Source organism: Haliotis rufescens, unplaced genomic scaffold, assembly GCF_023055435.1.
Source record: "Haliotis rufescens isolate VD_foot unplaced genomic scaffold, xgHalRufe1.0.p SCAF_33, whole genome shotgun sequence".
Classification (NCBI taxonomy): Eukaryota; Metazoa; Mollusca; class Gastropoda; order Lepetellida; family Haliotidae; genus Haliotis; species Haliotis rufescens.
Window position 1 is genome coordinate 1,779,989 of NW_025964035.1, and position 27,246 is coordinate 1,807,234.

The following is a 27,246-nucleotide window of genomic DNA, read 5'->3' on the forward strand; positions in this document are numbered from 1 at the left end:
CTGGTGTCTAATTTCTACAAGTATTCATGCACATTTACGATTTTATTTTGCCCCGGGGATATCGGATGAGTTCTATTAACCTGAGCTTAAGCCCATCTACAAACTCTGACTTCATACGTTTCCACAGTAAAAAATAAGACATCATTCTAGCAATTGCAAAAATAGCAAGTCGGTGTTCGTAACTAATCGTTTCAAATAACATACATTTTCTAAGACACACTTATGGTTTCAAACATTTTTATCGACATTTATAATATAGGAACTTGATAGGTAATTGCATTGGTAAAAATGGCCTCAGGAGAATATACATTAGTTGTATTTTATACCTTAAATTAATCGCATTGTTTTAGAGCAGTACAAGAATTCTCTGTGGGTCTATGGATTTTCCTGTCATTTGGGTTTCTGATAGCAAATGTGCAACTCATATTTACATGTGTATATACCTTTTTATAAAAGATGCAGTTAATGTCGGTCCACATTATAATAGCACTCCCAAGAGCCCCATCGGACTTGCAACTGACATGTTGGAAGTGAGTCATTTGGGTATTACACCGATCCTAATGATACGGCATTTTTACAGACGTTTTATGCCCATCTGCTTGTATTATAGTGTTTGATGTTGTGACTATATGGACATCTGCTTATTAGCGTTTAGGTGCCAGTATTTACCGTTGAGTATTTATACATTTACTTCCCCTTCACTCCCCGTGGGGCAAATACCAAATCCGGCACAACGTGCCAATATCTAGCTAATGGAGAATATCCACGTAATGGTCTATATTCAACCCGTTAGGTTATTGACGACAAAAGAGAAACTGATTTGGTTTAGTATTTCGGTTTAAGGAAAATGACCTCGATGGTGTTATATGATGTGAAGCATATTTGTAATCCTCTGATTACTGCCCTTTATGTTAAATGGCCAGGATTTGCAGGGTCAGGTGACAAACACATATGTTTTTTATGCTATTTGTGTGAGTGGCGGGTTCTGCAGGTAGAGCAGGTTATGCTTACCTTTTTTTCGCGAACACCTGGTGTCATTACTGATTTTGAGTGAGCCATTCATATAATGTTCACCCCTGTTTTGCCGTTTAAACCCAATGGAAATTGTTTCGTTGGATAATCGAGACTGGTTATTCTCTGGCTTTGACGTTTTGCAACAAGTGACAGGATGCGAGTGAAATGGCTTCTATTGTTCGTGGATCGTTTTAGGTGGTTTGTAAACTCTCTATACATATCCTGCTCTCATGTTCAAAAAAGATATGCACGTTTTTGAAGTATATGAGGTAGTTTGTGTGTGTGTGTGTGTGTGTGGGGGGGGGGGGGGGGGGGGGGGGGGGGGGGGTGGCGAAGTCCCGGGGTTCGATTTACATCACAGATACAATGTGAGGAGGTGTCCCTACCGTCATGTGGCCGCAATATAGCTCACATCAGGGTGTACCCTACTCAGGTATTCAGTAAAAAACATATAATTCAAAATCGGACTCAATATTTACAAATTAATGTAGCAACCAGGAGGACAAGGTCCTTGAAGTTAGCGCGAATACAGACAGTGAACCGGGGGCGAGCTTTTACTGAAAAGAGTGCGAAATAAAAATCGAAATAAATGCTCCACCTATTCAACTAATTCATTCAGAAAATATATGATTCATGATCAGTTATATTTATCAGTTATGTTCAGTCAACTACAAAAGAAATGTTTGGCCCGAGCCTTTAACAATGCTACCACCCCATGTGTTTCAAAAAGAACATATTTCTGAACCGTTACTCTTCTTTACTTGAGGGGGCACGGGTGGCCCAGTCGTCTAAGGCGCCGCGATTCGCTGTACAGAGGTGCGTCCCTTGGGCATGCCATAAACCTATGATTGTGGGTTCGAATCCCGGTTCACCCATATCATGTTTCTAGGTTTGTCAGCACCTGTCAGACCTGCATCATCTCGGGCTTTCCTCCCACATTAAGCTGCCACGCCGTTATATAACTGGAATAATGTTAAAAGCGGCGTTAAACCAAACTCACTCACTCCCTCACTCTTCACTCGACACGGGAGACGTCATTCAAAATTAACCTACCGTTTTTAGTTTTATCAAAGATAAAAAACAACTAAACTGCCTGCTCCATCACTTCATCGTCTGGTAGAGACTCGATTGTTAATCGCCGCCGTGCGACAGTAGAATTGTTGTGAGGCGCCAGGCACCAAACAGACACTTACATTTTATGCAAATTGGCGTGTACGCCCGGTAGTACAGAACATGTTTTCAGTTTTCGCGAACACCTGGTGTCATCACTGATTTTCAGTATTCATTCATATATCTGTCACCACTATTTTGTCTTTTACGCCCAAAGGAATCTGTTTCGGCGGATAATCGAGACTGGTTATTCTCTGGCCTTGATCATGGCGTGTTACGCTTTCCTCTGTACTCGATGACTGCATCCGCGTACGCTGGGAGGATCTAACCATGAGCGGAATATGTCTACTTCTGTGACAAAACCTTGCAATATTCGCGTTGCTATGTTGGTACTTCCCATTGACGTTCACTTGTTTAGTTTTGAATCAAGTACCAATCTGTTCGCAGTTTCATTTTAGAATCATCATCCATGGCCTGGTAGGCATCTCCAGCTAGGCCCAGTCGGTTTTGTTTTATCACTTACCATTGCGACGCGGTCTTGATTACAATCCAAGTTAATGTCAGTGGCAAGAATGTCCAGTAACGGATATTACAATATGTTTGGCGATCTGTAAATAATCGAGTATTGGCCCAACAATCCATTGATTGACATCATGAGCATCGATCTACGCAACTGGGATACGATGATATGCATCAATCAAGTCTGCGAGCCTGACCAATGATCCCGTTAGTCACCTCTCACGACAAACCTACAGATAAGTGCTATGCAACTTTCATTGACTGCGTGAGGATTTTTGCTTCGAAGCGGGTATAAGGTTGGTTGGTTGGTTTGTTGTTTAACGCCGCCCTCAGCAATATTCCAGCTATATGACGGCGGTCTGTAAATAATCGAGTCTCGACCAGACAATCCAGTGTTTGATATCATGAGCATCGATCCACGCAATTAGGATCGATGACATGCATCAACTAAGTCAGCGAGCCTGACCACCCGATCCCGTAAGTCGCCTTTTACGACAAGCAAGATAAATATATTTCCCTCCAAGGTAGGAAACATAATATTTTATCAAGATCACGTGGACCAATCAGATCTCGTCATTCTGACATGGAATTGTGATAATATCTATAATCATCTTTTGGTATGACATGGTAGCTTTATCAAGTTGAATTGATAAAGAATATAATAGTCATTCAAATATGCCAAATACGACAGCTTTAAAAAATGCATTGTTTCATATTGAAGATAGAATATCCATACGCAGTTAGTTCAAAATATTTCGAGCACCACATTCCATTAAACCACGACCGTTGACCAAGCTGTTTGCGACACACAGTATTGTTTGCTTAACAATATCCCTTACTACATCGTGAACACTTAGAATGAAACGGTGGATTATCCTGCCTAAAATAAGTTGGTTATTTTTGCCTCATTTTCCACAATTACACCCACAACCACATGCAGAAAGCATTCAATTAATCTCACACTTTTTGTCATCTTAACTGACATCTTGTAACGTTGGGAAGAACAACCTGCTAGTTCCCAGCCCAAACTCGTTACATGTTTCAAGAAGCCACAAGTGCCACTTACAAGCAAATGGACAAGTTCACAAACACAAGCTTTGACAGACGGTCCATCATATGCCCAAGGGGTGGTCTTTTAGCATTACAGAGTTACTCTTGAAACCTTTGTGTTAACAACAGCGGGTCAAGGTAACAACCTGGCATTACACTACCGATTTGTGGTGGCAGTTGGTTGGCCACGTGTATAGCTGACAGGTCAAAAGTCAGGCGAAGCTGGGCAAAGCTGGCGGCGGAGAATTGTTGGATGGATGAACCGTCCTCGGCAAGCTTGACTCCTGAGAGAACCTAGGGTTTGGCCCTGTCCTCACTGAAACACGAGTTACATGTGGTGTCTTCGAAAGGACCTTCTCCAAATCTGCCTCTGTTAGCCCAGTAGCGAATGGGTACCCCGTAGTCTGAGCTGGTAATGTGACCGCAAACCTTTTAGCGCCTTATCGGCTGTAGTCTTGTGATGTGAATTTTGTATGCACACTGTTCGGTTGATCGGAATAATTATGCAATGCACATACCCGTATGTAGTGTTGTCATCTGGTATCACTAGTGCATCATATGATTTTTTATTAATATTATTAATATTATTATTATTATTATTATTATTATTATTATTATTATTTATCGAGTCGTTACTCCTCAGGGGCGGTCGGGTAGCCCAGTGGTTAAAGCGTTCGCTCGTCACGCCGAAGACCCGGGTTCGATTCCCGACATGGGTACAATGTGTGAAGCCGATTTCTGGTGTCCCCCGCCGTGATATTGCTGGAATATTGCTAAAAGTGACGTGAAACCATACTCACTCACGTTACTCCTCATGGTGGCTTAATGAAGATATTCGGTGGAAAGGAAACATTTAATTTTATTATTATTAACTGTCCGTGATCTATCGATTAGTTACTCCTCATAATGGCTTAGTGAATATGACAGAATAGAAAACACCGATCGTTTACTAATTTAATAAGGTAGATATTCATTCACGTCGATACATTAGATTGTAATAAGAGGTACAGGCATCTCATCTTTTCCCTTCAGGAGGCAGGTGTCGCAGTCCACGGACCAGAGACGCCTGCCTTGGTTGCCCGAGTGTTCACAACTTAAATTCGAATACATAGTCATAGTTTTGGTGTAGTGATCCTAATGTGTGTAATTTGGTTTTAACGCCGCTTGCGGTTTCTATCAAGACGTGCTTAATGTGCACTATTGTAGCATACATAAGATGACAACAACTCGATAACCATAATCAGAGCGAATGGAGTTTCAGGTGAACATTTTACTTGCCTTTGCATGTGTTTGTAACACCTGTTATCAGAACTACATGCTTATGATATAGTAGGAATCGTGCAACGGTCTCTTTTTTTAGTGGAGATTTCTTTAAATTATGGAAAGCATAGTGACGCTTTTTATTTATTTCAGAAAAATGCACAGTCATTTGTAAGATATGTGCTCGTTTGCTCGATATACATCAAACCCATTCTGGCCCAGTCGTCTAAGGCGCCGCGATTCGCTTTGCATTGTTGCGTCCCTTCGGCACGCCAGACACCTATGATTGTGGGTTCGAATCACGGTTCGCCCCGATTATGTTTCTAGGTTTGTCAGCACCATACTCGTGCTCGTGGGTTTCACCAAAGTGGTAAACGTCTGAGACCTGCATCATTTCGGGCTTTCCTCCCACATTAAGCTGACACGCCGTGATATAACTGGAATACTGTTAAAAGCGGCTTTAAACCCAACTCACTCACTGTTTTCAATCGCACAACACCGAGTCTTAAGCTTGTCCATCATGGAAGCTACACGGTTGCATCAACCGCCCGGCATATTGTGTTACTACATTAATAAATGTCAACACCGACGATCCATCCATCACACAGATAGTACCCTTTGAGTACAATTGGACACACTTCTATCATGGATTTAATTAGTAAGACAGGCGACAGCCTTCAAACAGGTAGGTGTAAGTACAACGGATATGGTCTTAATTAATGTCAGTGTGTAAGGCGACGCGAACGTATCACCAGAACACTCCCCAGAGCATAAATTGTATATTGTAAGTGCTTACAAATCAGAACATTGTTGAAGAAAAGGACTGACATATTTTACACTTTGTTAGGACTATGAAGTCACTTGGATCAGGTGGTGAGGATGGATGACTTGGTTGATCGTCACTTGCGTGTGACTAACGTGTGGCTAACGAGTGACTTGCGTGTGATTTGCGTGTGACTTGCGTGTGATTTGCGTGTTACTTGGTTGTGACTTACGTGTGACTTACGTGTGGCTCGCGTGTGACTTGCGTGTGACTTGCGTGTGGCTTACGTGTGACTTGCGTGTGACTTGCGTGTGACTTGCGTGTGACTTACGTGTGACTTGCGTGTGACTTGCGTGTGACTTGCGTGTGACTTGCGTGTGATTTGCGTGTGATTTGCGTGTGACTTGCGTGTGACCTACGTGTGACTTACGTGTGGCTCGCGTGTGACTTGCGTGTGACTTGCGTGTGGCTTACGTGTGACTTACGTGTGACTTGCGTGTGACTTGCGTGTGACTTGCGTGTGACTTACGTGTGACTTACGTGTGACTTGCGTGTGACTTACGTGTGACATGCGTGTGACTTGCGTGTGACATGCGTGTGACTTACGTGTGACATGCGTTTGACTTGCGTGTGACATGCGTGTGACTTGCGTGTGACTTGCGTGTGACTTGCGTCTGATCGTACTCCAATGGCGTGGCTACGCAGCTCTTTTTATAAACCACAGGTTTGTCAGGCCGGGATTCGAATAGTTTAATGCCTTCGTGATATACATATTCTTCGGACTATGGCGTTGAACAACAACCACTCACACACTCTAAATAGCCACGACAACCGATTCGAGTTATCAATTTCTAAGCACAGGATCTATGTCCACGGTTCAGCTCCATTTGTCGCAGCCAGTAACAGTGAGAACGTAGGAGAACTGGCACGCCCCTCATAGTTACCTCCCTTAGTTGACAGGATCCGCTTACATTCGTTCGAATCAATTCCAGAATCGTCACGGCTATGATACCTTATCTGCCATCACCAGGCTTACCAAATAAAACCAGCAAAGAGCTACCAAACTATGGAATATGTAAAAACTTAAAACAGAAACAGCCGCACAATTTACAAAACAAGACACTATACCCATAAAGTTTGCGTCTTAATGATAGGGGAATGCGGCACATTTCCAATGGCACCAAACACAGTAAATAACTCAGATGTGACCATTTGTTACGGTTTGCTGGTTCTAATTACCGGCCTGATAACCATTCCCGAAGGGGGCACGGATGGCCCAGTCGTGTAAGGCGCTGCGATTTGCTGTGCAGAGTTGCGTCCCTTGGGCACGCCAGAAACCTATGATTGTGGGTTCGAATCCCGGTTCGCACCGATAATTTTTCGAGGTTTGTCGGCACCATACCCGTGCTCGTTGGTTTCACCGAAGTGGTAAACGTCTAAGACCTGCATCACTTCGGGCTTTCCTCCCACATTAAGCTGACACGCCGTGATATAACTGGAATACTGTTAAAAAACTCACTCACTCACTCACAATGCCCGGATTTCGCTTAAGGTGCAGCCGTGTAAGACCCGAGTTCCGTTTGGATTTTCTCCAATATTAAACCGACTAGCTCAGACATAACTGATCAAAGCGGCTTTAAACCCAAATAATGATCACAATATTTGGAAATAAGCTTATATCTCAAAGGCGTGTTTGATTTACAGTGGTGTGATATCTGACACTGGTTCGCCCCCCACCTTAATCTGTCAACAGACATTGTTTTATTACGTTGTCCCAACGCCGTCTACTCAATAAATACGTACTACCACAGCAACGAATTTGATTCACCCTTCTCCTAGACGCTATTATTTACACGACAGGTAATGAAAAGCAAGCTACATGAAGTCGTGTGTTTTATGATGCTGAAACGCTTCCGTGATTAAGAAAAAATATCGACCCCTCCGCCACGCTCGCCAAACTCAGAGACCACGGCACCAGAAACCTCTTCACTTGTTGCCTTGGCTTTTCGGGAAAGGGAAAACCGAAGTTAGTTTCTAAATCACGTTAACAGTTCCGGGAGTAGTGGAAATGAATTAAGAACACCGACTGGGAAGACAAATAATGTCCAACAAATGTTCTGATGTTTGTTGTCAAACACCCGTATTGATGTAGGTCGACTGGGGAGGCTACAACAGGGGCCTAAACGCATTAGTATAGTGCTAGAATGTGATCGTACATCAATATTGGGAAATGTCTTCAAACATGTGGAAAGCCGAGAGGAAAGCTTGCCGTAAATCGCGTTAGTTGTATTGTACCGGGATGCTGCAGAGCGCTGACGGTCTTGAAATAATATTGCGCTCTTTATGAATTATTGCTGTTCCCGATGTCAAATTGCTGTCTGGCGCTTGGAGATGCAAGTTGTCAATTATAAATCAGTTATACGTTTGGCTTTATTCACTCATGCATGTGCATATATGTTGTTATGTGGAATATGCTTTTGTAGGTACTACACTACCGGACAAAGGAATGTATACACCATGATGAGGGCTAGTCATGAAACAAACAAGAAATGGTTATTTGATGGTGATGTATTAGATACGGGTATCAAACAGTTGTGTCTTGGACCTTAAGTTTGAAGTGTTTCGGCCATTGTTTTCAGCCAAGTAACGATTGCAATGTTTTGGTCAAATCCAATTTCAAGCGTATACTTCGTCTTGTCCGTCAATTCACGTACTCATTTGAGACACGTTTGTTTTTTGTGAGATAGACATAATTAATTCAAAACGACTTTGACTCAGTAGTGATAAACAGAAGTGATTTAATTGGATAAAAAATACAAGATACACTATTTATAGATCAAGGGAAATGTATAGGAATTTCTAATTCACAATGGCTGTGCAAAAGAATAATCAGAGTGGAATATCTGCCGAAACAGTTTCCGAGGTGCGACAAAAGCTCACTGAGTGAGTGAGTGAGTGAGTGGCGCTAGCGAGTATGGTGCTGTCAAGACCTAGGATCACAATTAGGTTGAATTTGGGTTTCGAACTCATAATTACGGGACGCAGCACACCGAACTGTGGAGTCTTAGACGACGGGCCTCCGTCTCCATGTCAAATTACTTGTGTAGCCAATGAGAGGGTCCCTCTGCGACAGTACGAATTAGAAAAGTTTATTGGTTCTACGAGTGAGTGAGTGAGTGAGTTGGATTCTAACGCCGCTTTAAACAGTATTTCAGTTATACAACGGCGTGTCAGCTTAATGTGGAAGGAAAGCCCCAAGTCATGTAGGTCTAGGACGTTTACCACTTTGGTGAAACCCACGAGCACGGGTATGGTGCTGACAAAGCTTGAAACAAAATCGGGTCGTACCGGGATTCCAACCCACAATCATAGGTTTGGGGTTTCCCACGCGACGCAACTCGTAGTCACAACAGCGAATCGCGATGTCTTAGAGGACTGGACCACCCATACCTCCGTTGATTCTATGAAATATGTTATTTCCAATATTAAAGTGTGTCTTCCACGTACAATATTGCTTGCTTGGTTTAAAGTTTAGCTGACCCAGAAATCAGATGTTGATGAAATTAAAATTGTGAGAACAGTGTATTTGTCTTCTCGACAAATTTGTTTTCATTTTTCAGTAATAAAGAAAACTTCAATAAAAGGCCAACTTGCAAAGTTCATTAAAAGGATCAATTTGTTTTCTCATTACACGACAAATTTCGTGATATTACAGTTTTTATGTTAATTACAATCTGACTTCCCACCAAGATCTAATGATATGGGTCAAAAAGCTCAAAGCAAAGCTTTAAAGTATGAGACGTTTGTGCACAAGGAGATGTTTGAGCGGCAGCAAAAGTACATAAAAAGAGAATTAACTGTGAGAACAGAGAATTATGTGTGAACGGAATAAATAACTGGCCACTTCTGTTAAAAAAAGTAAGGTCTTTTTCTGAAACAAAAGAAAGTTTTGTAAAAACACAATGAGACATACATCTCTCCTGCCCCACCTTGGGATCTCCTCCCTCCTTAAGCTGACACAACGTTCGCCGTGAAGAGTTGCGTCCCTTCTCCGTGCCAGAATCCAATGATCGTCGGTACGAGTTTCCCCCCGTATGAAAAGGATCTGCCGTGACACAACTTTTATAGAATTATACATAAAGGCTTCATTCGCATTCAGCTGGGTACACGTGTATCCAAGTCAACTAATTCGTTGTGCAGATTTGCCTCCCTTATGCCCCCCTTTCACTACGACCACGAATATCCCGAATCACACCGAATCGGAAACTTTCGAAATTCGTGATGATTCGGCCAATAATGCAAACTTTCGTGGCTATTCAGGTTGAAAAATATGAAGAATGCCAGGAATGGGTTAAGAAACATGTACGAATTACAAGATTCATGTACGGATCATGCACGAATGGTAAGAATCACCTACGACTAAGTTGCGAATATGCCGAATGTTCTTACTTAATTCTTACATGATTCGTAGTTGACTCGGGACATTCGTGGCTGTTTCGGGATGTTTTCGGGTTGAGGACAAGAAATTTTGGGAGCTACGAATCGCTAAGAATAGCAAAGAATGCAAAGGAATCGATTCCGAAGCTGTGACGAAACATAAGAATTAATTACGAATCGATTACGATACCGCCAGGAGATTGCAATTCGGGGACCCTTCCACGAACGGTTTGGACAAACAAAAACTTTCTCGCCGATTCGACGAACTCCCGCGAACTGTACGAATGTTTGGGAATCAAATAAGATTCATTTAAGAACTTTAAGAAATGAGTTTTATCTACGAACATGAAAAATGTCCTATCCGAAGTGATTCGGGATATTTGTAGTCGTAGTGAATTGGGGGCATTAGGGGCCGCCGAAAACTACGTCCGTGTGTTCGAATTCCTTTTGGGCGTATAAAAAACAAGCATGAGTATTGTCCTAACGGAAACCAAAATACAAGGGGTATACCTGATTCGAACCCACAACCATTTGTCCACCCTCCTTAACATTCATAATGAGCCATTGACTTGCCTTTGCATGTGTTTGTGACGGGTGTTTCCAGTGGGACAGGATACGTTAATTTATTTCGATAATCATATCATAAACACACACTCATGATATACTCGGAATCCTTAGATCGACCCAGCTTTTAGCAGAGATTTCTTGTGAATAGGTAAAGGGATTTGTCGCCATTTTTTAAATACTTGAAATACTGCTCAAAGTTAAACCCAAACCACTCACCCACTGTGCTTGTCGTAAGAGGCGACTAACGGGATCGGGTGGTAAGGCTCGTTGACGTGGTTTATGCATGTCATCGTATCTTAACTGCGTGGATCGATCACTGGATTGTCTGGTCCAGACTCGATTATTTACAGACCGCCGTCATTTAGCTGGTATATTGCTGAGGGCGGCGTTAATCAACAAACAAACACTCACCCACTGATTCTGAATCTGATATTCTGAATCGAATGAACAATTGTGTTTCTGATGCCACCATTGCTAAATGCCAACATACCTACATTTTTTATATTGTGACGCTTGTTTCTAATACTTTCTTGAGTTCCAGACGCTTGTTGGCCTTGAAGAAGACAACCTATATCTATTTTTCTAAACGTATCGCTTTTCTGCAAAACAATTGCTAGTTTTTTAATGTTTCATGTATCGATATAGCCTAATGTTCATTGGTGTCGTATTAAAACACAGTCAGGTCTGCCCATAGAATTTAATCATCGCAGACGTGGTGGCAAAAGTACGAAACCAAGATATGCAACTGACTCTGATAGTCAATCTTCATCTGACAGAAGATGTGTTGCAATAATCGCCACAAAAGTTTATGTGGATATTACACTACAGGGCCACGTTCCTCAAAGCGATCTTAGCGCTACAATGATCGTAAGCCTATGTTAAAGTATAGGACTTACGATCACCTCAGCACTAAGATTGCTTTGAGGAACGGGGCCCTGATCATAGCTACGTACCTCTTCATCGCGGTACAGTTCCGGAAACTACGGAACGTTTGCGGACTGTGGTACGCTTGTGGAAATTACGCTGAACATTTCCGGAATCATCGTGACACGTGTTTCCTGAATAAAAACAGTTGGCTTGCGGAATATCCATATTGACCCAAGAAATTAGCGAAAACACCGAAAAAAGATGTAGTTCCTTATGGTTGTGAGTGAGTGAGTGAGTGAGTTGTGTTTAACGCCGATTTTAACAGTATTCCAGTTATATCAAGGCTTGTCAGCTTAATGTGGGAGGAAAGCCCGAAGTGATGCAGGTCTACCACGGTGAAACCCACGAGCACGGGTATGTTGCTGACAAACCTAGAAACATAATCGGGGCGAACCGGGATTCGAACCGACAATCATAGGCTTCTGGCGTGCCCAAGGGATGCAACTCTGCACAGCGAATCGCGGTGCCTTAGACGACTAGGCCTCCCGTGGTGCCTTGTGGTTGTGCATACGGGTAGCGGTATATTGGTGTCATCAATGGTGGCGCTACGATTGAACCCAGAAATTCCGGCCAAGTTCGGCAAGGGTGGAAACTGGAGTTTTACAGTCAGTTCACTTCCTTGCCTCAGGAAGATGTGACATCTCTTCTAAAGCAGGATACAGAAGTTAATTGCATGTACTTCTTTATTTCTATCACTCATAGACAATTATTCGATTCCCTACTTTGGTAAAACGTTGAAAACCATTGCTGGTGCCCCGCGACTTGCTCTTGCTGTAATATTACTTAAAACGACGTAGAAATTAACTCACTCACTCACTTATTATATACTTATTATACTTATAGGTATAGATGTACTAAGATGCCGTTGCCACTCCCGGGTTGTAATGCATCGGTAGTGTCGTAAATGGTGACAAACGGCATAGGGTGGTCAGGCTCACTGACTTGGTTGATGCCTGTCATCGTATACCAATTTTGTAGATCGATGCTCATGGTGTCAATCACTGGATTGTTTGGTCCAGACTCGATTATTTATAGACCGCCGTCATATAGCTGGACTATTGCTGAGTGCGGCGTTAAAGAACAAACAAACAAACAAACAATACATCTTTAGCCCTGTTTGTTCGTGTGAGGCTACAGCTTGTATCAGGTTGTCACAAAGGGTGTCTTTAATGATGGCGTGCCACCGTTCTCCCACGGCGTGGAGCATTGCTCATGCTATCAGCCACTCGTTTGACTGGTTCAAACTCGGATATTCGGAGCTGGGATATTGCCGAGTGCGCCTTTAAACCACAAAGAAAGAAAAACAGAAAAGAAAGAACATGAATTTAAATATCATGCGTTTTTACTTTAATCATGTTCCTATAAGTTGATAAAACGGTTTTATACCATTATACGTATACAGAACAATTTGTCGGAAACAAAAATTCTGAGTGTGCACCACGATCTGACTGGCTGAGAAACGTTGTTAAGTGGAATTTGAAGCCTGAACATTTTCTGAATTTCTCACATAATAAATACTTTTTATGAAATACATTTTTTCCTCATTCGAAAATATTTTGTTTTCAAAATGTTACGTCGCATTATTTTTCCTCAACTGTTCCGAATTCTTAAACATTCGATGCACACTTGGTACAAAATGGTATTTCTTAGCACCAGATATTTAACTCCTGGGCAAAATGTATAGGCTTGATAAATGAATTTGACCAAACATTTACTGTTCTTACTTGGCTCAAAACAGTCGTCACAAACACAAATTAAGTCCAAAACACAGCTATGATACCCGTATGATATCACAATCGAATAACCATTTCTTGTTTGTTTCACGTTTAGCCACCATCAAACATGGTGTATACTTTCTTTTGCCCGGCAGTTTACTAAATAACACCCGTTAGTCTGACGAAAAAACAATGTTCATCTCCGTTTTATATCAAATAATAAAAGGGATTTATTGTTCAAAAGACAAACATTCCGACGGTGAGGTGAAATGGGGTTTAACGTCTCGTCCAAGATTATTGCACTTATATAGTGACGTGCATGCACGTGTGTGTGTGTGTGTGTGGCTGCTTGTACTAGTCCAGACTGATGCCGATTTATAGCTCACTGAGAAAGCATGCCGCACTTAAACATGAATATCCCACTCTGACACGGTATACTGACTCCGAGCCGACCAGCCCCTGTTTTAGCCCCTTAATGCCGAGCGCCAGGCAGGGTAACAACAAGTACCATCTTTTAACGTCTTTTGGTATGACGCGGCCGGGATCGAACCCCGGACCTTCCGCTCTCCGGGCGGACGCTCTACCACTAGACCACGGAGGCGGTCACATTCCCACGGTAAAGAGAATCGGTACTCGTTCGTTGTTATAACCTTATTACGTTATTCTCTAAAGATTTATTAAACAGTTTGTGTTCTAGCTCTCAGTTCCGATAAATTCGATGTTTGAATCTGTTCAATATAACCGAATGCCTTTAAATCGAACACGTATGCGATAATACATTACATAACGCTTACCGTTATCTCATAAACGACAAGACCGCCTCCTAGGTCTAGTGGTAGAGCGTCCGCCCGGAGAGCGGAAGGTCCGGGGTTCGATCCCCGGCCGCGTCATACCAAAAGACGTTAAAAGATGGTACTTGTTGTTACCCTGTCTGGCGCTCGGCATTTAGGGGTTAAAGCAAGGACTGGTCGGCTCGGAGTCATTTTACTGTGTCTGAGTGGGGTATTCATGTTAAACTACGGCATGGTATCTTAGTGGGCTAGCACTTTAAATCGGCATCAGTCCGTTCTAGTACAAGCAGCCACACACACACACACACACACACACACACACACACACACGTGCATGCACGTCGCTATATAAGCGCAATAATCTTGGACGCGACGTTAAACCCAATTTCACCTCACCTCACCTCATAAATGACACATATCTCATTACGGAGCACAATTAACAATGTTGACACTTGATGATATAAATGTTAATGATTGACACAAAAGAACGCCCTGTTAAAGAAGAACACATACTCGGTGAGAAAATCTGACTGTTATTTGTATAGAAATGAAAATGAAAATTGTACTCGGTTACAACAGCGGAACTGCAATCCGTTCCATGCGCAAACACTTGGAGCCGTCATCTCACCAGAACTGACCCAAATGGCTGGGTTTTTTTCCCGGTTCCTCCCAGTATCGATACCTCCCACGTGCATGCACCAGTAAAACATGCAGTAAATGCACTATATAGCGGCTGCTTAATCGAGTTAACACTCGCTATGCATTGGATCTCAGAGGGGAATCGCACGGGTCTGTAACAACGACTTCTAACATGGTGTCACGACTATGGTGATGCTTGTGTTAATATGAGGCCAATATCGCTGTCCGGAGCTCTTTATAGCCATCTTGTCCCCACTGAATTGCTGTTGAGGCTGGTAATTGAATGACATCAAGGAGGGAATTGGGCTTTTTTTCCTGTTGAAAGCAATACCTACTATTTATTGTGATGCGTGATAATGTGATTAATCTCACTCGATCCCTTGTCGCTGATACTGGCACCATGGTGTCTGTACCACACTGCATCATTTCTGTCTGTTCTGACGTTGCTTGTTTTATCCCTTAAAAAATAGTGTTTGTTTGTTTGTTTGTTGTTTAACGCCGCACTGAGCGATATCCCAGCTATATGACGGCGGTCTGTAAATAATCAAGTCTGGACCAGACAATCCAGTGATTGACATCATGAGCATCGATCCACGTAATTGGGATACGATGACATGTATCAACCAAGTCAGTGAGTCTGACAATCCGATCCCGTTAGTCGCCTTTTACGACAAGCATAGTCACCTTTTACGGCAAGCATGGGTTGCTGAAGACCTATTCTAGCCCGGAATCTTCACGGGTCTACTTTAATAAAAGAGTTCCTATCTTAATGTAGTTCTGTGTTTGTTTCAGTGACAGTCAGTCAGGAGATGGGAACAGAAAACGACCGAGCCAATATAATCCTGTCTGCCCTCTGCGTGGAACAGAACGGACAGATTAGTCAAGAATGTTTAAATGGTAAATATAATGATGTTGTCGGATTTAATTTATAGTCATATTTAAAAATGAAACAAACCTTAACCCGATGAATCGAACACATTTTTAAAAGCAATATATAATTTCTATCAATTATAATGGCACAAACACGATACGACATGAAACATCAAACATGTAAAACGTCAATGCCAGTGAATAACAAGTCTCGATTATCCCTCGAAACAGATTCTATTGGGTGTCAAAGGCCGAATAGCGATGGAAATTATATGAGTGGAGCAATGAAAACAAGAGACGACACCTGGTGTTCGACAGGAAACCGTTCATTGGCCTCACTTAAGGCCGTTTCGACTAAGTGACAAGTACTCAATTAAAGTTAACTCATTAATAGCAACACCTTCAAATGTGTATATCTCGAACAGGGTTTATGTCGCAGAGTCTTGACACAACTCTTTATTAGAAATAGCAGTACGAATATATCGACTGACAAATTAATGTGACGAAACATTGACACTTTTAACACCTTATTGGGGCAGTATTTGAAAGTTAACAATTCATATTAGTATTGTGTTCGAGATCTCAATCATAAAAACTGACGATCAAAGAAAATATTTTTTTTATTTGAAGTTTACACGATATACAGCTATTCCAATGGACGAGAGGTAGGTCACATGTCCGCAGAAATTGACGTTCATAAGTGTATGAACGACACAATTTGACGTTCATACGTATTTTCACGAGCACGTGTTCTTGAAATGACGTAAACACTAACGGACTACTTCCACATTCCCGGGGAAACCCCTGGTAATTCCCTAGCGCGAATACATACAGACGCGTTCTTTCTGATCATTTAGACCGCCTCCGTGGTCTAGTGGTAGAGCGTCCGCCCGAAGAGCGTCATACCAAAAGACGTTAAAAGATGGTACTTGTTCTGACCCTGTCTGGCGCTCGGCATTAAGGGGCTAAAACAAGGACTGGTCGGCTCGGAGTCAGTATACTGTGTCTTAGTGGGGTATCCATGTCAAACTGCGGCTTGATATCTCAGTGTGCTAGCACTATAAATCGGCATCAGTCCGGACTAGTACAAGCAGCCACACACAGACATACACGTGTATGCACGTCGCTATATAAGCGCAATAATCTTGGACGCGACGTTAAACCCAATTTCACCTCACCTCTGATCATTTATACCCTTTAAACTTGAACTTAACCTGTCTATTTCTTTTACAGGATTGACATCACAGAATCTATACAGAACTTTATATGCCGCGTTGGCGTCCTCGCCGAGGTGAGTCTTATTAACCTACATACAGATCTATAGAGACACCATTGACGTTTATTTCATAACTTGAACACGTCGAATCGAAGTTTTTCACATTAAATTTAATCATGTTCTTTTGTTCATGTCGGCTGAACTAATTTCAGTGATGAAAAAAAAACTCCTCAAAGGGGAAGGGAAATATTCATTTAATTTCATCTTTTAATCATTTCACCCAATATTATTTGAAGGCCACACTTAGTTTATGCATGGGTCTTCAGCAACCCATGCTTGCCGTTAAAAGGCGACTATGCTTGTCGTAAGAGGCGACTAACGGGATCGGGTGGCCAGGCTTGCTGACTTGGTTGATGCATGTTATCGATCCAAATTGCGTGGATCGATGCTCATGATGTCAATCACTGGATTGTCTGGTCCAGACTCGATTATTTACAGACCGCCGTCATATAGCTGGAATATGGCTGAGTGCCGCGTTAAACAACAAAGAAAAAGAAACGGACGGAAAGTTTGTACAAAAAAGCAGTATTGCTGACGGCTTCTTTATGTGGGTGTGTGTCTTCGCTCATACTACTCTTTAAACTATTTCTATTTCGCTGAGATAAGAGGAGACTAACGGGATTGGGTGGTCAGGCTCGCCGACTTGGTTGATACATGTCATCGATCCCAATTGCGTGGATCGATGCTCATGATGTCAATCACTGGATTGTCTGGTCCAGACTCGATTATTTACAGACCGCCGTCATATAGCTGGAATATTGCTGAGTGCGGCGTTAAACAACAAACAAACAAACAAACCACACCAATGCAACCCACTACCAAGCCATGTCAATGCCTCGTCAACCTCCGACATCAATACCTACCATTTACCACAAATGACATCATTGCCTACTCAACTTAATCACGTCCGACCACGGGTTTGGAGGTCAGAGTTGAAATCCCACCTATATCACGGTACTCGGAAATCTAATGACCACTGCAAAATAATATGTATTTGTTTCGAAAGTAAGCTTCTCGTAAACGATTTAGCCACTGGTTGCGTTATGTTTGATCACATAAAGAAGCACCTAAAGTGCAATAATCTTCAACACGGTGGATGCTCTTGAAAGGACAATACCATGTTAAACATTCCCTGGACAAAGTCCAATACTGAGTAGTCGGAAATAACATCTAAATGTCTATAAATACCCAAACAGTTTCTTTTGAAAACTGATCACATAATGTTATTGTGAATGCAAATGTTTAGCCTATTAATGGCTTCACTCAAGGTGCCTCTACTAACACGCCACAGGATACGAAATCCGTTTCCGAATAAGAATGCAAACAAAATGGGATGTAGCTCCTTGCTTAAAGAGGATATGTGGCAAGCAAGGTTTGTTCTGAAACCCTTCCTCTTGTACACCGGGACCTCCTGCCTAATGTCAAGAGATGTCCAGCAGGTCACATTCCTTGTCTCCCAAATATGGATGGGCAAATCGCGATCCCAATACGCCCACAAGACCACGATATAATCTCCCGAGGGGGCAATTCATATTCCTGTAACCAGACCTTGTTATAGCTGGGCGCCTGTTGAAATTAGCTAGTGTTCTGTAGGTCTCTTAATGAGCTAGCGAAGGAGTTTTGAAGCTGTGTGAAGACCCTATAGGAAATCTGATACCTTTGGGGGTTCACGTCAAGACGCCGAAAGCCGTTAATTGATTGCCCTACCCTAGCAAAGCTAGGGGCCCAGTGGTTTAATTGCTTATTACTCACGGGTGGAATAGACTGATCGTCACTTGGGAGATTGGGCCCACTCTTGACAGTGCTCGACAGCGATACCTTCGATAGAAACGCTATAATTATACGATTAGAGCCTAATTTAATATAGACTGAATACCGTTGTAGCCAATTAAAGCACGATTGCTTTTTATGTGTCGGGTCCTTTCGATGTATTTTCGCACGCGAGCCGATATCTTAGAAATACAGGCTTCGGTAATATCAACTGAACTGCTCCAGTGTTAATCGCTTGAGGGGGAATGAGGAAGGTGTTTCATCATAATTGATGTTATTTCAGCACCGTGCGACACTTATCTTCTTGTTACACGCGAGGTGGATTATAATGCATCTCGTCTAACATACAGGAGACGTTATTTATTTCTATATGTCTTTCTACACATCAACGTTATGTTTAAGTTACGGGGCCCATTCTACGTCATCAGATATCAGGTGAATGCCTTGGCGATATATCAACCTCTGACACCGCGAGTCTCAACGGTGTTCTGAAAACATTGAATATAAAAGCATTTCTAATTATATAACCTCATTTACGCCATCCGTCATAGTCCGTTTCTTTTCTCTTCCAAAATACCTCCACACAAACATGATAATTACAGTAAATAATAAATAAGGACCGAAACTTCCAAGTTTAGATAGAAGATGAAAGAATATGTGACCAAATTAGAATCAGTTCGTGTTAAAGGTATATTGGACGGCGAGTGTTACATGTCAAGGTGAAAGGAAATAGAGAACATTCAGATTCAGATTCATCTATATTTATTTACTGAAATCCACCCAGGGCGGTACTCGAGAACAATATAAACTTAGCATTACATGATATAAATAGACCTATTTAAGACATGTACATTCAACGCATGTATAAATTAAGGGCGTTAGAACTCATTCATTAGTATAGTGGTAAAGTTTCTCAAGCGTCTATTAGGGGCGGTCGGGTAGCCGAGTGGTTAAAGCGTTCGCTCGTCACGCCGAAGACCCGGGTTCGAATCAAGACATGGGTACAATGTGTGACGCCCATTTGTGGTGTCCCCCGCCGTGATATTGCTTGAATATTGCTAAAAGCGGCGTAAAACCAAACTCGCTCACTCAAGCGTCTATTGCTGTTGTTAGAAATGTCGATTTATGTTTGTTTGTTTGTTGTTTAACATTCGTCAGCTACTACAGGAGAAGTGTAAACGTGGCATGTGCCATCTTCTCTAGCGAGTTTTTTTTCCATCTTCGGGTTTCTACAGGAAATCTATGATTTACAAGTTCTTAATTTAAATAGAGGAATGGATATATTATTGTTAAGTAAGATGTATTTGTCAAAGGAGAGGTCACGTTTTATATAGACTACATTTGAACTAGATATTATACTGCGTCGCTATTCTTAAAGCTACAAGGCACTACGGATTATCTGCCCTGGGTGAATGCATGCCGCTAATCCACAGTCTTTATGGAGGGACTTATATCATTCATTCACGAGGGTCAGATAATCCGTTATTCCGAATTTCGAGTAGGTTATTGTAAATTGACATTTTAAGAGAGAAACATCTAAAAAAAAACGTATGTAATGTCAACCCTACAGAGAGTGAGTGAAAATGGTTTTACGCTGATTTTAGCAATATTCCAGCAATATCATGGCGGGGGCCACTAGAAATGGGCTTCACACATTGTACCCATGTCGGGAATCGAACCCGGGTCTTCGGCGTGACGAGCGAACGCTTTAACCACTACGCTACCCCACCGCCCCTAATAGAGAAGTCAAGACAGCCCATTGACTTGGTTGATGCATGTCATCGCATCTCAGTTGCGTAGATCGATGCTCATGATACTAATAATTGGATTGTCCAGACACGATAATTTATATATGCCATGGGGGCACATTGGCACAAACTGGAACCAACGGTAGTCATTCAAAAAGACTTGGTTGGTTGGTTTGTTGTTTAACGCCGCAAATAGACTTGACAACAAGCATGAGTGAGTGAGTTGGGTTTCATGTCTCTTATTATTAGCAATATTCTGGCAATATCACTGCAGGGAAAAAACAATCTTCACATATGTGGGGAATCGAACTCGGATCCTCGGCGCGACGAGCGAACCCTTTAACCACTAGGCTACCCCACCCTGAACGAGGTGGGTCTTCCCCTTCCTAGTATTCTCACCAGAACCCCATTTACTCGATAATTGGTGTTAGGGCGGCATTGTAGCGACACAATCTGTATCGATAATACGGTCTAAAATGTCCTCTGAAATCCTTTTGTTAAAAAAGTAAGTTGTTCCAGTTATATCATGGCTAGTCGGCTTCGTGTGGTAGGAAAGGGATGTGGGTCTCACATGGGTATGGACCCGTAAAGACCCGGGGTAGAATAGGTCTTCAGCAACCCATGTTTGCCGTAAAATGCGACGATGCTAGTTGTAAGAGGCGACTAACAGGATCAGGTGGTCAGGCCTCGCTGACTTGGTTGATACATGTCATCGTATCCAAAATGCGTGGATCGATGCCTATGATTTAAATCACTGGATTTTTTACAGACCGCCGTCAAATAGCTGCAATATTGCTGAGTGCGGCGTTAAACAACAAACAAACAAATCAAACGGGTTTGGTGCTGACACATCTTGAAACATAATCAGCAAAGCGGGATTCGAAACCAATTGCTTGATCATATGTTTTCTAGGGGACGCAAAATCTGCGCGACTCCTCTTATCTGTGTGAACAATGTATGGGTGATGTAAGATTTGTTGCTTGTTGTTTAACGCCGCACTCCGTAATATTCCAGCTATATATCCACCCTATCCCGTTAGTCTTACATCAAACATAGTCGCCATTTATGGTAAGCGCTGTGTGAGCAATGTATGGGCGATGTAAGAGCGCTTAATATAAATGTTATAGCAATTGAAAAAATCTTTACACGTATATAGAGCATCGTGAACTTCAAATGTTGAAAGGAGGTATCAGACCAGTTGTTGGCTAATAGCATGTATTTCTTTCCGTTCGCAACGTAATTGAACATTTTCTTTGCCGTAAAGTGCGTTCTGTCATAATGGCTGTTTTCGTGAAAGTGAAATTATCAATTACGTTCCAAGGTAAAATCGATTTTGAGATCACTTAAAATCACAAATGCCGTAAAAAACCGTTCGTTTTACAACACCATTAATCCGAAGATAGCGACGACCTACTTCAAAGATCAGTTTAGATTAGTTTAAATCAGTGACATATTTATATCATCATGTATCAGGCCTGATTTCATAATTCACTGACGTCTCTACCACCGAATACTCAGACAAAAAATCATGTTCAAAGCTGATACATATCAGCGCTAAATATGATGGGATAATTGCAATCATTTATCATTCACGCGTATATTGGGTTTAGTATAAGTACATAGCTGTATATTAACACTATAACATGACAAAATTACAACTCTGATCAGGCTCTCCGGATAGTGATAATAGGAGTCGATACTGCATTGTAAGGCAGCCAGTAATATATTGTATCTATATCAAGACGGTGGCATTACAGATCTGTAATATTATGACAACGTTATCATAGGTCCACGTAGTCGAGCTGTGGACTTTATCTCTCGTGAAGATTCGGTTGGAATTGGTCTTCAGCAACACATCCCTGTCGTTTCTTTGTTTGTTGTTTAAAGCCGCGCTCTGCAATATTCCAGCTATAGAACGGCGGTCTGAAAATAATCGAGTCTGGACCAGACCATCCATTGATTGATATCATGAGCATCGTTCCACGCAATTGAGATACGATGACATGCATCAGTCAAGACAGCGGTCAAGACAACCCGATCCCATAGTCGCCTCTTATGACAAGCATGGGTTGCTGAAGACCTAATTACCTGAATATCAGAACACGCGTACCCCGTCACGGGCACGGTTTATATATGAAAATTCACCGTATCAAAAATATTTGAAGGAAACGATGATTAAAAATATTTGGAGAGAAACTGTGTTTCTCTGATAATTTTGCCGTAGTTTGGATATGTGACACCTGAGCATAGAACACAGGCATATATAGCAAATGATGATTGAAGTTATGACCACAGGAGACACCTCAGGGTATGTTTCTGTAATCATACTTTATACATGATAAATATAACAAAGAACTAGGTTTCTAAATGCGTTCAACAATTTGAAATTCGAATCCTTTTCAAAGCTAAAAATTTAGTATAAACTTAACATTATCAAAATATCAAGTTTCTAACATGAAAGGAAATCCCCGGGGATTAAAAACAGTGTTACAAAAGCAAGTATTCTTATGACGTTTATATAATGTAAATCTGTATGAATCAGTTACATATCGATAGGCGTCTTTTGACATTAGGTGAGAAACCCGTGAAGATCTGGGGTAGATAGGTTTTTAGCAACCCATGCTTGTCGTATAAGGCGACTATGCTTGTCGTAAGAGGCGATTAACGGGACCAGGTGGTCAGGCTCGCTGACTCGGTGGATGCATGTCATTAATACACTGAAGGTGTGGTGTTGACAAGGATCTGGCTATTGTGACACAAGCAATAAGGCAGTCAAGGTGTCTATGTGGAAGATAAAGCGATTATGACACAGTGGAGTACACACTGGGTAGGTCGATACCCTCGTCGAATGGTGTGTTAATGTAGGATAGGTCACCAGCAAACGGTGAATGCTGTAGGTGAAGTGAAATTGGATTTAACGTCGCGTCCAAGATTATTGCACTTATATAGCGACGTGCATGCAAGTGTATGTGTGTGTGTGGCTGCTTGTACTAGTCCGATTTATAGTGCTAGCTCACTGAGATACCATGCCGCAGTTTAACATGAATACCCCACTCAGACACAGTATACTGACTCCGAGCCGACCAGTCCTTGTTTTAGCCCCTTAATGCCGAGCGCCAGACAGGGTAACAACAAGTACCATCTTTTAACGTCTTTTGGTATGACGCGGCCGGGGATCAAACCCCGGACCTTCCGCTCTCCGGGCGGACGCTCTACCACTAGACCACGGAGGCGGCACGTGAATGCTGTAAATGGATCAAGTGGTCTGCGACTGCGTGTCTGACGGCGTTTAACATAGCTCATGATATCGAGACCCGTGACGATCCGGGGTAGAAAAGATCTTCAGCAACCAATACTTGGCGTAACAGGCGACTAACGGGATCGGGTGGTCAGGCTCGCTGACTTGGTAGATGCATGTCATCGTAAACCAATTGCGTGGATCGATGCTCATGATGTCAATCACTGGATTGTCCGGTCGAGACTCGATTATTTACAGACCGCCGTCATATAGCTGGAATATTGTCACCTTTTACAGCAAGCATGTGTTGCTGAAGACCTATTCTACATCGGAATCTTCACGGGTCGGCAATAAAGAGGATTCGCAGTGAAAGCAATGGTTGTCATAAGAAATCCAAGCATTGTATTGTGTTTAGTTATTCCCATGGTTGTTCGTCGAAGTCATGCATTCTGTTCCTGGTTGTAGTGCGGAAAGATTTCCACCCGTAATCCCTGCTATTGCGGTGGCTCATAAAGTATTTCCACTTATTATCACCGCGGTGAAAATAGTTTTGTGTATTTTCATTTTAGTTTTTGACATTTTCGCTTTTGTTTTTGACATTTTCAGTTTAGTTTTGGACCTTTTCGTTTTTTTTTTGACATTTCCATTTTAGTTTTTGACATTTTCGCTTCACATTTCAGCGATTCAATAGCTACTTGAAAGTACATTTTCCATGTTTTCGGTTGTTTTTAAACATGATTTATCACATGTTTGTGTGACAAATTGTGTTAATTTGCAAAAAGTTATGATAAAAGTAAGTGAAATATCAAAATATTGAAAAACAGACTCCATGTCCCTTATGGGCCACCGTACTGCTATAAACGTTGCCTTGGTTAGTGCAACCTAAACCTAACCCTAACCCCAACCCCCAAAAATGTTTTTTAATACTTTTAGTCAGGCATATGATTTAACAATGATCTAGAGACAAAGACTCGTTCCATTCCTCCCTCCCCAAATCCCGCGGAACCACTCGCCAAACAAGTTATCGCACGCACGCACGCACGCACGCACGTACGTATCATATCTACTTTATTATATTCTCTATTTTAGGTTGGGAGACGTTTCATCAAAATCCGCATCCAGGCCCGACAAGCTCGCTCTTCCTGCTAAACGGCGACGAGAAGATACATCCGGTTTCTATAGCAACTGGTGATTACAAAATCACCACGGAAGTGACGTCATGGACTCGCCACCTTTTTAAGTGATATCGCTGGTTTGAGCCTTGTCCGGAACCTACATGCCGCATGGACGAGACCGTGTCATTTCAGGAAAGAAATGATGCAATATTTTTCGGAATTTGAACACTTTCGAAACCCCGTTTTTCAACAGTGCCTGGGAGTGCCTCTCAAACAACTCTAATCCTAGGAGTGTCATGGACAATTTGGACATGCCTGAACCATTTTGTTAGGAAAGGATCACGTGTTTGTTTCCTTTTGCATAAGTGAATCTAAACCTTTAAATCAAACGTACATTCTACAAGGACAATATTAAAAGATAGCATTTATAGGATACAAGACCCCCTGTCTTCGGCTGTGTCATTAAGCGGACACATAATTCGTTTATGATCATAATATGACCCCAATTGTATTCAGTAACGTAAGAATAACTTATGACTCCTACAATTCTTATGTATCTTGTATAAGACATACTATACTGTATTCGTAAGTCATCCTCTTATTGAAGTATCCCGTTTAATTTTTCCCGTCTTTCATGGTCATGTCGGTCAGAGTGGAAACATAAAGGATTTCAAACCCAAAGCTGTGTTTGTTAGTGGTTTAGTCCAGGTAAAAAGAAGCGCCTCCGTGGTCTAGTGGATAGACGAACAGAAGGTCGGTGTTCGAACCCCTTGCCGCAGGGAACCTGGAGTACGGCATAAAGGAGTGAGTGATTTGGGTTTAACGCCGCTTTTAACAGTATTCCAGTTATATCACGGCGTGTCAGCTTAATGTGGGAGGAAAGCCCGAAGGGATGCAGGTCTTAGACGTTACCACTTCGGTGAAACCCACGAGCACGGGTATGGTGCTGACAAACCTAGAAACATAATCGGGGCGAATCGGGATACGAACCCACAATCACAGGTTTCTGGCGTGTCCAGGGGACGCAACTCTGCACAGCGAATCGCGGCGCCTTAGACGACTGGGCCACCCGTGCCCCCCGTGCCCCCCGGCATAAAGGAGACAAGCGTATAGTCGACGAAGTGATCTATATCCCCCGCCCATTTTAACACGCTATGGTCCCAAACCAGGTAACTGACCCAACATTTCTCTTAGCCCATGTCAAAATAGCTGCAATGGAAATTCTAAAATAAACATTTCTCAAACTCCTTAATATCAAATGGCACCAGTTCAGTATGTGCTTTACATATAGACGTGCAATGTTTGGCAAGGGAATATTTAACAGTTTATTTGTTATGCTCAATAAGTGAACCCACCCTATATTAAAACTAAAATCCAACTTGTCATGGAAACATAAACAATGAAAATAATAAAACAGAGACTGGTCGGCTCGGGGTAAAATGTTTGTTTGTTTGTTGTGTAGCGCCGCACTCAGCAATATTGCAGCTATATGACGGCGGTCTGTAAATAAACGAAACTGGACCAGTGAGTGACATGAGCATCAATCAACGCAATTGGTTGGTTGGTTGGTTGGTTGGTTGGTTGGTTGGTTTGTTGTTTAACGCCGCACTCAGCAATATTCCAGCTATATGGCGGCGGTTTGTAAATAATCGAGTCTGGACCAGAAATTCCAGTGATTGATATCATGAGCATCGGTCCACGCAATTGAGATACGATGACATGCATCAGTCAAGTCAGCGAGACTGACCACCCGATCCCGTTAGTCGCCATTTACGACAAGCATAGTCGCCTTTTACGGCAAGCATGGGTTGCTGAAGACCTATTCTACCCCGGATCTTCACGGGTCCCCACAATAGGGATACGATGACATGCATCAACCAAGTAAGCGTGCCTGACCACCCGATCCCGTCAGTCGGGACGCAAAGACACTAGGCAACGCATCAAAGTTTGCAGTTGTTTTTAGATATTTTGTCTCACTGAGGAAAATGTGGACATCATTTGGGTCTCTCAATATATTATCAATTGTCGACAACAAACAAATATGTTCACAGTTAAACATCAGAAATCATCATCGCCTGGGGGGGGGGGGGGGGGGGGGTGACGCCTTGGAAACGCCAGAATCCTAATTATGATTGTAATGTGGGTTCGATATTTTTACTTATGCTACGTACTTATCCAAAGTATAGCTAAGCAAGTAACAAGGTCACAGACCGTCCATATGGGATCGAACATAAGTCTTATTGCATGTAGAGCCTATTTTACCAGACACCGGTTGGCGTCGACCAAGAGTGTGACCACTAACCCAGGTCGACGCGTTGTTTAAAAACATAATAATAATTACATCAAGAGAAGTACGATAACCATTGGCTATCGTTAGAATATAACATGCTGCGTTCTCTTTGGACAATATATGCAATATACACTTATATGCTTTCAT

General features: G+C 42.2%; 1 protein-coding gene across 1 annotated transcript in view; it reads left to right on the top strand.

Moving 5' to 3' along the window:
- LOC124115435 overlaps window positions 1-25,490 on the top strand; it is an 85,165-nt gene extending 59,675 nt beyond the window's left edge. The window contains exons 2-4 of the mRNA XM_046476441.2: window positions 15,585-15,689; window positions 16,896-16,953; window positions 24,784-25,490. Of these exons, the coding sequence (XP_046332397.1) occupies window positions 15,585-15,689; window positions 16,896-16,953; window positions 24,784-24,886 (266 nt within the window). The 3' untranslated portion in view covers window positions 24,887-25,490. The remainder of the gene's footprint in view (window positions 1-15,584; window positions 15,690-16,895; window positions 16,954-24,783) is intronic.
- Window positions 25,491-27,246: the final 1,756 nt, after the last annotated feature.